General features: G+C 42.2%; 1 protein-coding gene across 2 annotated transcripts in view; it reads left to right on the top strand.

Annotated features, from left to right (window-relative positions):
• Nucleotides 1-654: 654 nt before the first annotated feature.
• TMEM212 (transmembrane protein 212) overlaps nt 655-12,326 on the top strand; it is a 33,019-nt gene continuing 21,347 nt past the window's right edge. For both annotated transcript variants that reach the window (XM_087726135.1, XM_014058890.2), the window contains exon 1: nt 655-872. In XM_087726135.1, coding sequence (XP_087582261.1) covers nt 708-872 — 165 coding nt within the window. In that variant the 5' untranslated portion in view covers nt 655-707. The remainder of the gene's footprint in view (nt 873-12,326) is intronic.

Here is a 12,326-nt window from a genome sequence, read left to right as displayed (position 1 = left end):
TCATTATTTACTTCATTTATTTTATTTTATTTTATAATTTTATTTTATTTATTATTTTATTTTATATTTTATATTATTTTATTTTATATTTTATTTTATTTTATTTTGTTTTGTTTTATTTTATTATTTTATATTATTTTATTATTTTATTTTATTTCATTTCATTAATTATTTACTTCATTTATTTTATTTTATTTTATAATTTTATTTTAATTATTATTTTATTTTATTTATTATTTTATTTTATATTTTATATTATTTTATTTTATATTTTATTTTATTGTTTTATTATTTTATTTCATTATATTATTTTATTTTATTGCCAGAAACCAGTTTGGATTCTCTGAAGACCAAAAAGACTTAATGATAGCTGTATTTGCTTAATAACCTCCACGTTTGCTTAACAACTGCTGTAACAAACTGGACGTAAATTTAGGCCCAGTCATGTGGTGATCTGCTTTACAGCCATCACAGTTTACAACCGAAATTGTGGGCTTGATGGTCAAGGACTACCTGCAATTATTCCTCATTCCACACTGGTGCCTTGTAGTTCAATTATAAAACGAGTTGTGATCCACCTGAGCAAGCAAAGAATAAGGGAACGCCCATGGCAACAGTCTCCAAGATGCTTTGGTGTGCAATGGTATGTGTCAGCCTATTGCTGTAAATCTTGGGCAATTTACAGAAGGAAAGAAGAGAGATTCAAAATGAACACAAGGAAATTGTTTTCAGTTACCGGAAAAATGCTCATTTCCTTTGGAATCCTAAGCCTCATTTCGGGAACTATTGCCTTTTTCCCTGTTTTTTCTTATAAACCCGGGTTTGTTGGATGGAGCGTTCGCATTGCTTCTCCCATCTGGAGCGGATCTTTGGTAGGCAGAATTGATAGATGTCTCAGAAAGAATGTTAATGTGTTTATATAAGTTGCTAGTTTGGAGGATAACTTAGTGTCTAAGTTATTAAAAGTTGATTATATCAATGTACAGTATCTGGAAATACCTGAGAAATATTTGAAGCTTCAGTGTCATGGTTCTAGAATGCAGTTTTTCTACATTACTAATATGCAACTAGAATCAGAGGTGGTATTCAGCCAGTTCTCTGCGGTTCGGGCGAACCAGTAGCGGTGGGTGCGGGAGGCTCCGCCCACACGCTCCGACGTAATGGGCAAGCACTGCTCATGTGCAGAAGGCAGTGCACATGCACAGATGAGGCATGCACGAGCGAAGTGAGCTCACATTTGAGAACCGGTAGGGAAGGTAAGTGAATCCCACCTCTGTCTGGAATGATTAATTTCTAGTGAAAATATGCAAAAAGGGTGATTAATTTCTAGCAAAAAAAAAGTTACTCTAGGAATAAAAAGGGCAGTGAAAGCTCCCCCCCCCCTTTCTAAGCCAGAGATGCACAAATTCTTGATAAACTTGGTTGTGGATTTCAGGGACTTCAAAAAGCTGTTCTGAAATGTAATTTGTAACGTGATAGTGGAGAGAAATTATGAAATGTAAACTGAAGAGTAACTTCATTAATCATATTTATTTTTCATAATTAGACACATCACATGAAACCAATTTCTATTTTTGCCCTGGCTTTATCAAACAAATGCTTTTTTAAAAAAATATATAGCTCAGATCAATTGCAGCTTAAGGTCAAGAGAAAGGCAGGCACTTCTCCTCTGAGGTTGGTGTACGGAGACTCTTCAAGTATTTGAAATACTGAAACAAAACCCATTAGATGAATATGTGTTTTTCACGCGGATGATTAGCGGCTGAATCAGTGTAAATGTCTTTAGAAGGATGAATAGCGTTATGGTCTATTGGCTGCCAGCCCCTTCGGCAGCTGAATCAGAGGCGGTGGCGGAGTGGGAGTCAGAGAGGTCCGAGCAATCCGAGAACTCCAAGGGGGAAGAGGGAATGGAGCTGTCAGAGATAGAGACAGAGGTGGATCCTGGGCCATCCATCAGCCCCCAGATGGAGAGGCAACAGCCCCCAGGTACAGAGTGGCTGATGAGGGAGAGGAGGAGCAGCTGGGTCCTGTGCCTCATGCAGAAGGCAGAGGAGAGGAGACCAGCAGGATGCTATGGGCCAGTCATCGGGATGGAAGAGCCATTGCTGCTAGCTAAACCCCACCTTATTTCTAGGGATAAATGGCAGGGGGCGGAGACAAGTAGCTGTGGCAGACAACTATTTATCTCCCTGTCAATCAGCCACGGATAGTATGAACTTCTGAATCCTGTCTGGAACTTTATCGGAATTCTTTTGTGGAATCTGCGGTGCTGAGAGTTGGCGTGCCTTCTGAGCATGGGTATCAGAGGTGGTATTCAGCAGGTTCTGACCAGTTCTGGAGAACCAGTAGTGGAAATTTTGAGTAGTTCAGAGAACTGGTAAATACCACCTCTGATTGGCCCCGCCCCATCTCTGCCTCCTGAGTCCCAGCTGATTGGGAGGAAATGGGGATTTTGCAGTAACCTTCCCCTGGAGTGAGGAGGGAATTAGAGATTTTACAGTATCCTTCCCCAGCCACCAAGCCAAGCCATTCCATGGCCACCAAGCCACACCCACAGAACCGGTAGTGAAAAAAATTGAATCTCATCACTGGTGTGTGTTTGTGTGTGTGTGATATACTGGAAACAAGCAAGCACACCTTCCAGGACTTCCTTTACAAGTATGGGGAGAGAAAGATTCCTGGTGTGTTGGGGCCATTACATGGGGAGAAGGAGTGAGGATGATCACATGACCTTGGGACCCAGCAACGGTCATAAATATGAATCAGTTGCCAAGCTTCTGAATTTTGATCACATGATCATGCGGATACTGCAAAGGTTGTAAGTGTGAAAAATGGCCATAAGACACTTTTTTCAGTGCCTTTGTAATTTTGAATGGTCACTAAACGAACTGTTGTAAGTCGAGAACTACCTATATTGTTTATTGACAGCAGAGATACTGACAATTGAGAATGAAACAGAAGAAACTAAGTTAGTGTCAATACTTTGAAAGCTATTCCAGAGGTGGTATTCTGCAGGTTCTGATAAGTTCTGGAGAACCGGTAGCGGAACTTTTGAGTAGTTCAGAGAACCGGTAAATACCACCTCTGACTGGTCCCGCCACCATCTATTCTCTGCCTCCCGAGTCCCAGCTGATCGGGAGGGAATGGGGATTTTGCAGTATCCTTTCCCAGAGGTGGGTTCCTACCAGTTCGGATTGGTTCGGCCAGGTAAGTAGTAACTCGGCCTGCCGCTCCCTCAAACTGATTCTCTCAGCAGCGCCATAGGCACTACCATCTTGTTTTTTTGCTTCTGCACATGTACAGAAGCAATTTTTTTAGTATATGTGCAGCTCATTCCTGAGAGAACCAGCAGTAACAGGAGCCGGAGCCCACCCCTTTCCTTCCCCTGGGGTGGGGGAGGGAATGGAGATTTTACAGTATCCTTCCCCTGCCACGCCCACCAAACCATGCCCACAAAGCCATGACACGCCCACAAAGCCATTCCCACCGAACCTGTAATAAAATATTTTGAATCTCACCACTGAGCTATTCAGTATCCTTTATATGTACGCAGACCAAGAGCAGTGAATAATGTATGCTCATGAAAAAATGTTTTGTAGTCCTAGCATCTATAATAGGGGATTCCAACCTGTGATCTTAAGGCCAAGTACATCCTGCTCCCCATGGGCTTGAGTATGCCTCTCTTTATTTCTATAGATGTTCCTGCCAAAATGTACTTTCAAGTTGACTGAACAGGAAAGCATTAAACACACAGGAAAGCACCGTAGAGGAAACATCTTATATAGATTTTTATTTCCTGGTTTGTTCAGACTCTGTTTTGGCATTAAACTAGATTTGGTAACCCTAATGGATGATATTTAGCAGGAGAAATAAGAGATTGTTGTATAGCTTTGGATACACTGACCACAGCATCCTTTTAAAGCACTCAATAAATTGGAGGTCAGAAGCTCAATTTTGCGGTGTGTCCTTTTTCTGAGTACTCTCAGAAGGACCATTTTAAGGGTCAAGAGCTGCCCGATACCAACTTTTGAATTCATTGAAAAAAGATGGTCGGGCTCTTATGTCTTATAAGCTCATTTCTGAAGGGTTTTCCTTAATTTCTAGCAATTGGGAACTGTAAACGTTTGGAACTGAATTAATTTCACCTGCTATGAAAGCTCCATAAATAGATCATCATTCTTTTAACCACCCCATTAATCCCTTGTAGGGTGGAGTCTGAGCAACTGAATGTTTACTGGCTAGATGCCCTTCCTGTCGCCAATGCGGAGTTTTGTTCAGCAGATATATCCTCATTGTGCCCAGAAAAAGAAATAGCAGCCTCTACCTGGGATCAAACTCCCAGCCTCCTGATTTTGAGGTGAGAGCAATACCTCTAGACCACCACACCACTCCCCATGAGTAGATCATGAATTACTGATATTGTGCCTATATTATTAGCAGATTTATGTGGGGATGATGGTTTTTTTGTGAGGGGGGAGGAGGAGATGAAGATGTGCCTTTTTTTCAGAAATAAGGACCTAAGTACTTTAGAAGTTATGGCTATTTTTAACAGGAACAAAACCATCCTGGGACATATTAAAATGGAACTCCAATATTGTGTCTAGTTTGACCTAAGATGCCAAGGGAAGCAGAGTTTGGCCTTCTAAAGGGTTCTTGAATCTTTCTGATGTTCTGGGTAGGTCAAAGTTCAAGAATATCATTGCGAGCAGCTTCTAGATTTTATTCTTATTTTATTTTATTTAGTTTGTCAAATGTGTACCAGATTACAGGTATAAGTGTAAACATGGGCATAAACTAGGGAAATGAGTACAAATAAATGGGGACAGTAGAACAGGGATGGAAGACACACTGGTGCGCTAATGCCTGCTCCCTTGACGGAATTCCTAGGAAATGGGTGAGGTCCGCGGTAGACAGTTTAAGGTTGAACCTGTGAAGGTTTGAGGATGTAACAACGGAGTCAGGTAGAGCATTCCAGGCATTGACCACTCTGTTGCTGAAGTCATATTTTCTGCAATCTAGTTTGGAGCGGTTTACCTTGAGTTTATATCTATTGTTAGTCCGAGTATTATTGAAGTTGAAGCTGAAGTAGTCATTGACATGTAGGATATTGTAGTAGGCAATTTTATGTACTATGCTTAAGTCAGACTGTAGGCAATGTAGTTCCAGGTTGTCCAAGCCCAAAATTTCGAGCCTGGTGGCGTAAGGGATTTTATTGCAAACAGAGGAGTGGAGTACTCTTCTCGTGAAATACTTCTGGACCCGCTCAATTGTTAAAAAGTGTTAGCCAAAGTGTTGTTGGAATTAGTAATGGCATAAAAAGTACATTCATCTGCATTTACTCTACCGGTTTCCTGAGAAAATTCCTTCCAGAATAGAATTTTGGAGAACACTGGACTTTTATCTCTTAGATTTATGTAGTGATACGATGGACAGAAGCTATGTTAATATCCTGCTTTTTAATCCTTCCAATGGTCTGCCATCACCCAAGGCAAAAGAAGATATCTTGAGAAAACTCTTCCAAGTCAGCTTCTCTGGAGAAGTACTACTACAATTTTCAAGGAAAAGTCCTACCATTGAAAGCTCTTGGGGAAAGAAGAGAAGAAAAAAAAATCAAAGCAGATATTTCCTAGTTAATGGGTTTTTAACGGCTGTTTTGCTTTTGCTACAAAGACACACCCGTGGCACATGTTTCCTAAGAAATTTCGCTCCTTCAGGCAAAGGAGAATATGCTACCTCATCCTGTATTTTATAATAGCCAGTGGAAATTTAGTTCAGTAGTTCTAGTATGTTTCGTGGTAGCTCCATTGTGCTTGAGAAATCAGACTGATTTCTGACTGAGAACAGGACAGACTGTCTTCCAATGCACAGGAAAATTTAGGGGAAATACCCAAAGCATATTGACACTTGCTGTCAGGGCTAAGGAGCCAAGAAAAAACTAATAGCAATAGCACTTAGACTTATATACTGCTTTACAGTGCTTTACAGCCCTCTCTAAGCCGGTTACATATAGTCAGCATATTGCCCCCAACAATCTGGGTCCTCATTTTACCCACCACGGAAAGATGGAAACCTGAGTCAACCTTGAACCTAATGAGATTCAATCTGCCAAATTGCAATCAGCTGGCAGTCAGTAGAAATAGCCTGCAGTACTGCATTCTAACCACTGCACCACCACTGAGTTACTTTAGACTACTTTAGAATAGTTTCTTTATTGTTGCTCACCTATATAAAAAAAATCTTAACAGACCAAAGTTTTTATTTGCATAACTTTTAGATATACCCCGTTAGAGGAGGTCCCCCATTGCTCTTTTCCTGAATACTAGAGATTCCAGGCTTCTGTGCCTCTTTTCTCCCTGGGGAAAGATTCCCACACTCTTGAAATTATGAAATACATTCCATCCATACCTGTGCACCTTCGTCACAAGATGCTTGCCTTAGATCATGGGTGTCAAACTCACCGCATCACGTTGCCATCACGTAACATAAACACAGAGTTTTTCCCTTCACGGAAATGGGGTGGGCATGGGCTGCGTATGACGCACCTGGCCCATGGGCCGCCACTTTCACGCACCTGCCTTAGATTGTCTAATACAGAGGTGGGGAACAATGACCTCTTGATGACATGACTGGCTCAGGAATTCTGGGAGTTGAAGTCCACAAGTTGTCAGGCTTAGAAGTCGTCGGGGGGGATAGAGCCTCAAGCCTGCCATAGATTCAAACATAGTTACTATGGGAAACTGGGAGGGGGGCTGGTATGGAGCTTGGGAGATATGTAGCCATAATAACATTCCTTCTCAGAAAGTCAAGGTAGCCTTATCCCTGCACCTAGATGGATGTGGATGAGAGAAAACTTCCAGTAACTGATTGGACCATTTGATGGAGTTGTGGGTGTTGGGGCAGGGTGTTTAACTTTCAAGTGGGTGGGGGAAACCTGGAAGCTTTCAGATTTGGGTTTTCCCAGATTTGCCAACATGGCTCTTCTAATAAATTGGTGTTTTGAGGAACTTCTTGCCTCGAGCTATTATTTCATAGAGGATGCTATTTGGAACCCTGACACAAGTCATAAAAAGGCCATTGTTCCCCACCCCTGGTCTAATGGAATGATCCAGAATACTTGAGGCAGAAATCTACGAAATAAAGATATGGCAGAATAATTAGGCAGCAAATGGGAAGGGGAGCAGGATATTTAGACAGGAGTGGGACAGGAAGGAAGGTACACCCACGTTACACCTATCCTCCATGAGCTGCACTGGCTGCCTATTGGTCTTTGGATACGCTTCAAGGTGCTAGTCGTCACTTATAAAGCCCTTCATGGTATTGGACCTGGGTACTTGAGAGACCGCCTGCTGCCAATTACCTCCAACAGACCGATTAGATCCCACAGATTAGGCCTCCTCCAAATTCCATCCACTGGCCAATGCCGATTGGCTACCACTCGGAGGATGGCCTTCTCTGTGGCTGCTCCGGCCGTCTGGAACGAGCTCCCCATGGAGATTCAGACCCTCACCTCCAGGCTTTCCGCAAAGCCTTAAAAACCTGGCTGTTCTGACAGGCCTGGGGCTGATGAGTTCCTGTCCCCCGCTCGAATGATGTAGCTGTTGATTGTTTTTAAAATTGTGGTGCTGTGTTGTCTGTTGTCTTTCTTTTTTTCCCCTGTTTGTTCCCTCCCCCCCCCCCGACTTGGTTTGTGAGCCGCCCTGAGTCCCTCTGGGAATAGGGCGGCATAGAAATACAATAAAATCGAAATCGAAAATCGAAAAGGGGGTGAGTGGATGTCTGACAAAAACGATGAGAAGAACTTGAGAAGGAAAAACAAAACAGGTAAAGCAGGAAGAGGTATATAAGCAAGAAATCCATCATTTTAACAAATCTGAATTTTCCGTATTGTTTTGAAATCTTCAGCCCTACGGTTGGCTGCTGACCTGTAGGCTTAAGAGTGTTTTGCAAAAGATGAAAAGTGAAATGGCAAAACCTGGGGGGGAAAAGGACAAACAAAAGAACAACAAGAAAATCTCCGCAGAACTAGACTTTCACAATATTTGGAAGGAAAAGACTTCTTGCCACGACACTGAACGTAATGTGGAAACTGATAATCTAATAGCTTAAACGCTCCTCCTGGAGTTGTCTCAGCGGCCATGAAATAATCTCTGTTCTGTTTCTCTTTGTTCCCTCCACCACATGTGTAAATGAGGGAGTCTGGGATGGAAAGGCAGACGGCAAAAAAAAAAAAAAAAGGCTTCCCAAATGTTCTTATTCTGTTGTGTTATTTGTTCTGGCTAGAAACTCTGCAAGCACATTTTTTTTTCTACCTGATGTATTTTGCCAACAGTCACTCATGACTCCAGATGTTTCTGCTTTTGTTCATGGGAACTTTTTCATGGGGTTGTAATGCCAAGATTATAATTTCAGGCTTTTAGAAATTATCTACTCAAACTCTTACGTTGCCGTAAAGACCACAAATGTGAACCTCTAAATTTTTGGACTGTTGAAATGGAGCGTGGGAGGGGGTGGAGAAGAGGGGGAGACTGGGCAGGGGGCGGGACGGGGTGGAAACCTACCAGTAATCAAAAACTAAAAGCCAAATCTATATTTATCTGGGTTCAAAAATATTATCCGGTAAATGAATTGAAATTGGAACCAATGAATATTATAGACAAGGGAATGTTACAGAAGGAATGTTAATCAATTTACTAATCACACCCCTCAGAGTGGTTCACTCTGGATGGAAGGAGTCACCTATATGTGAGTTGAGTGATTCCATAAGTTTGATTAATAACATAAATGTAAGAAAATACAAATGGAACTCATCTCTGGGAGTTTTTGTTTCATTGGCACTTTTTGAAATGCTCAGAGAGTCACACAACGTTACAAGTCTCACGAGCAATCAAGGAAGTGGCCATTAGAAAGAGTCTTGGTTAGGAAAGGCTCTACTGCTGTTGTTGCTGTTACTGTGAAACATTATGCCAGTTCAGGGAACCATGAACTGGGGTACTGCTTTCTAGCCACAGCAAAACCACTGGTGGTTCAGTGGTTAGTATGCAGTATTGCAGGATAACTCTGCCCACAGTCTGGAGTTTTAGGCTGCACAGAGTTAGTACCTATTTATAATGCCTAGGTAAAACCACACTTGGAATATTGCTTCCAGTTTTGGTTGCCGCCACATAAAAAAGATATCTAGAACAGAGATGTATCAGGGTTGTGTTTCATCTTGGGGGGCCAAGTGGGCACAGCCCTGTGGGCATAGCCAGAGTTGGTATGACCAGCTCAAAGTCCTGCAGGCCTCTGCCAGTGAAAGGCCTCAGTTTTTGGCTGCAATGGTCTCCTGTCAGTGAAAATGAGTTCCATTTTTGCTGACAGAGGGCTGCAGGAGGCGGTTGCCCTTTCCGAGCTCCATTTTTGCTGACAGAGGTACCATGGGCCGCTCCTTCTCTGTTTCCACACTGGCCCCACGGGATAAATCTAAGCACCTCATGGGCCGGATCCAGCCGGCGGCCCTTGAGTTTGACACCCCTGTTTTAGAAAGAGTGCAGAAAAGAGCAACAAAGATGATTAGGGGATTGGAAGCTAAAACACATGAAGAACAGGTGCAGGAATTGGGTATGTCTAGTTTAATGAAAAGAAGGACTGAAGATGACATCATAGCATGTCAATACCTAAGAGACTACCACAAAGAAAAGGGGGTTCAACCTACTCTTCAAAGCACCTGAAGGCAATGGATAGAAACTAATCAAGGAGAGAACCAACCTACAACTAAGGAGAAATATCCTAGAACATCAGTGGAAAGATTTGCTTTCAGAAGTTGTGGATCAGTGGTGGGTTGCAGGCGGTACTCCCAGGTACGGGCGTACTGGAGCCAGCCCGGAGCACCATATACCATTCCGGTACGGTGCTCCAGAGGGACCAAGCACCCGCCCGAGCTCCTTACTGGTGTTTAAAGGCTTCTGCGCTTCCGCGCAGGCGCATGGCACATATAAGGCCTGCACGAAGCTCCGCAGAGCAGCTGGAGCATCACGGAGCATTGCAGAGGTGCTAAGACGCATGTCAGCACTGTGTATGTGTGCGCAAGCACTGCGCACGTCCATGAGGACACTGCTGGCCCCGTTCCAACCATACCGGTTGGAATGGGATTTGAAACGCACCACTGTTCCAACAGTGGAGGTTTTTAGGAAGCAATTGGAAAACGATTTGCATGAAATGGTATTGAGTTTTCTGCCTGAGCAGGGCATTGAACTAGAAGACCTCCAAGATCCCTTCCAACTCTGTTATTCTGTTACAGGGGTGGGTTCCAGCAGGCACTACTGCCGGTTCGCTCATGTGTGCACTGCATGTGCTTGAAGCATGCTGCGCGCACATGCACAGTGCAATTAAAATTGTTCTGCACGGGGGCAGAAGTGAAAAACAAGATGGCACTGGTGCCGCTGCCACCCAAGGAACCAGTTTGGGGGTGTGGCGGACCTGGGTCACTGATGGTTCAAGCGAGCCAGGCTGCCAAACCACTATCGGTTTCAACCCACCACTGTTCTGTTACATATACATACATACATACATACATACATACATACATACATACATACATACATACAAATACCCACACAAATATTTAAAAAAGAGAATATATGTAGCCAGGATTGAACTGTGGATTTCTTAATGTTCTGTGAGCTTGGTTGTTTTCCTTGCAGATGTTTCATCATCGGACTAGATAATATTATCATTGCTAGTGAATGTAGGGTTGCTCCCTGTTTATATACAGTATCTTGCCCTGCCAGTTTTTGTGAGGGTGTGGTTTTCTCCTTGATAGTTCCTGGATTAGGGTATTATTTTCTGCTTGATTGTTTGTCTGGTGTTAATCCCTGCTTATCCGGGTGTAGGCTGCTGAAAAGGAAATGTTTTGCTATTTTTGTTTTCTTGGCTTTTTTGTTATCTCTATATAAAGAGATAACAAATAAAAGTTTATCTAATAAAAAGATAAACTTATATAGATCTAGCCCAATGCCAGGCCACAATGATGGCTGGGATATTTCCAACAGCAAGTCACTCTGTGTGCATGTCAGTCCCAGAGAGCACTATAGGTTACATACGTCTGCTGTTTTTCTTTCTTGAGCTATAGGATCTTTTAGTTTGCTTGGATGACTTTCATTGATAGTGTGTGCTATGGTAATGCCACGCAGTTATAATTGTCTGTTGGTTTTTCTGAGATGTTTTTGATACATGGCTTGTGATACATTTTCATAGCTTGTGTTGGTTGTGCTGTAGTGGTTTGTGTGGTGAGGCACTTTTTGATGCAAGTTGTATGGATATCAATTTTGTTGGAAGATGTTGTATAAATATCTTATCTTTTGGATGGAGATCTGTCTGTCTGTCTATCATCCATCCACCCACCCATCCTCTGTCTGTCTGTCTGTCTATCATCTATCATCCATCCCTCCATCCCTCCATCCCTCCATCCTCTGTCTGTCTGTCTGTCTGTCTGTCTGTCTGTCTGTCTGTCTGGCTATCATCTATCATCCATCCCTCCATCCATCCTCTATCTATCTTATCTATCTATCTGTCTGTCTGTCTGTCTCTGTCTGTCTGTCTGACTGACTGTCTATCATCTTTAATTCATCCATCCATCCATCTATTATCTATCATCTATCTAATATCCTTTGCATATATTATATCTTGGGGAGAGAACATGTATGCATACAAAAATATTTGGATTATATTTCTACTTTCAGTTGAATCCATCAGAAGCTACAATAACAGGTACCCTCCTGAATCCTGATCCAAAATAATGTATGAAAAGATCTTTGAAGCCAAGAGATGGATGGCAGTTTAAAGCTTAACAGTCTCAGTATGTTCATGAATGGGATGAGATTTATACTAAATGCTTTCAGGCTGTCACTCATCGCAACCGTGCAACAACTCCACACCAGCTTTCCGGAGTTCAGCTATCATTAAAAAAAACACCCTGAACTGAACTGATTGAGTTATTTTGTCTTGAATTATACATTGTGAACTCTTTATTCCAGAGAAGAGGTATGCAGATATTTCAAGTAGGTGAGCATGACTTAAGGGAGAGGGAGATATTCAATACAAGCAAGACTTCATCCTTGTGTAATGAAAGGACAATTTAATAAGTAATATCTGTCATCCCTGATTGCAGAAATAATATCACCTGCTTGAAAATAGAGTTCCTCCATTTTCTGGAAAGTGAATAAAAGAAAGTTCTTAACAGTATGGCTTTTGTTTCTGTGTGCAAAAATCCCTGATGGCAGGTGTCAAGAGTTTGTTGCAGAAACCAAATCCAGAAAGCACACACAGATAACTGATTCAGCAGGATTCAT

The sequence above is a fragment of the Thamnophis sirtalis genome, unplaced genomic scaffold (assembly GCF_051295495.1).
Source record: "Thamnophis sirtalis isolate CommonGarterSnake01/CBP01778 unplaced genomic scaffold, rThaSir2_p1.2 scaffold_11, whole genome shotgun sequence".
Lineage (NCBI taxonomy): Eukaryota > Metazoa > Chordata > Lepidosauria > Squamata > Natricidae > Thamnophis > Thamnophis sirtalis.
This window is presented reverse-complemented; position numbering and strand designations above follow the sequence as displayed.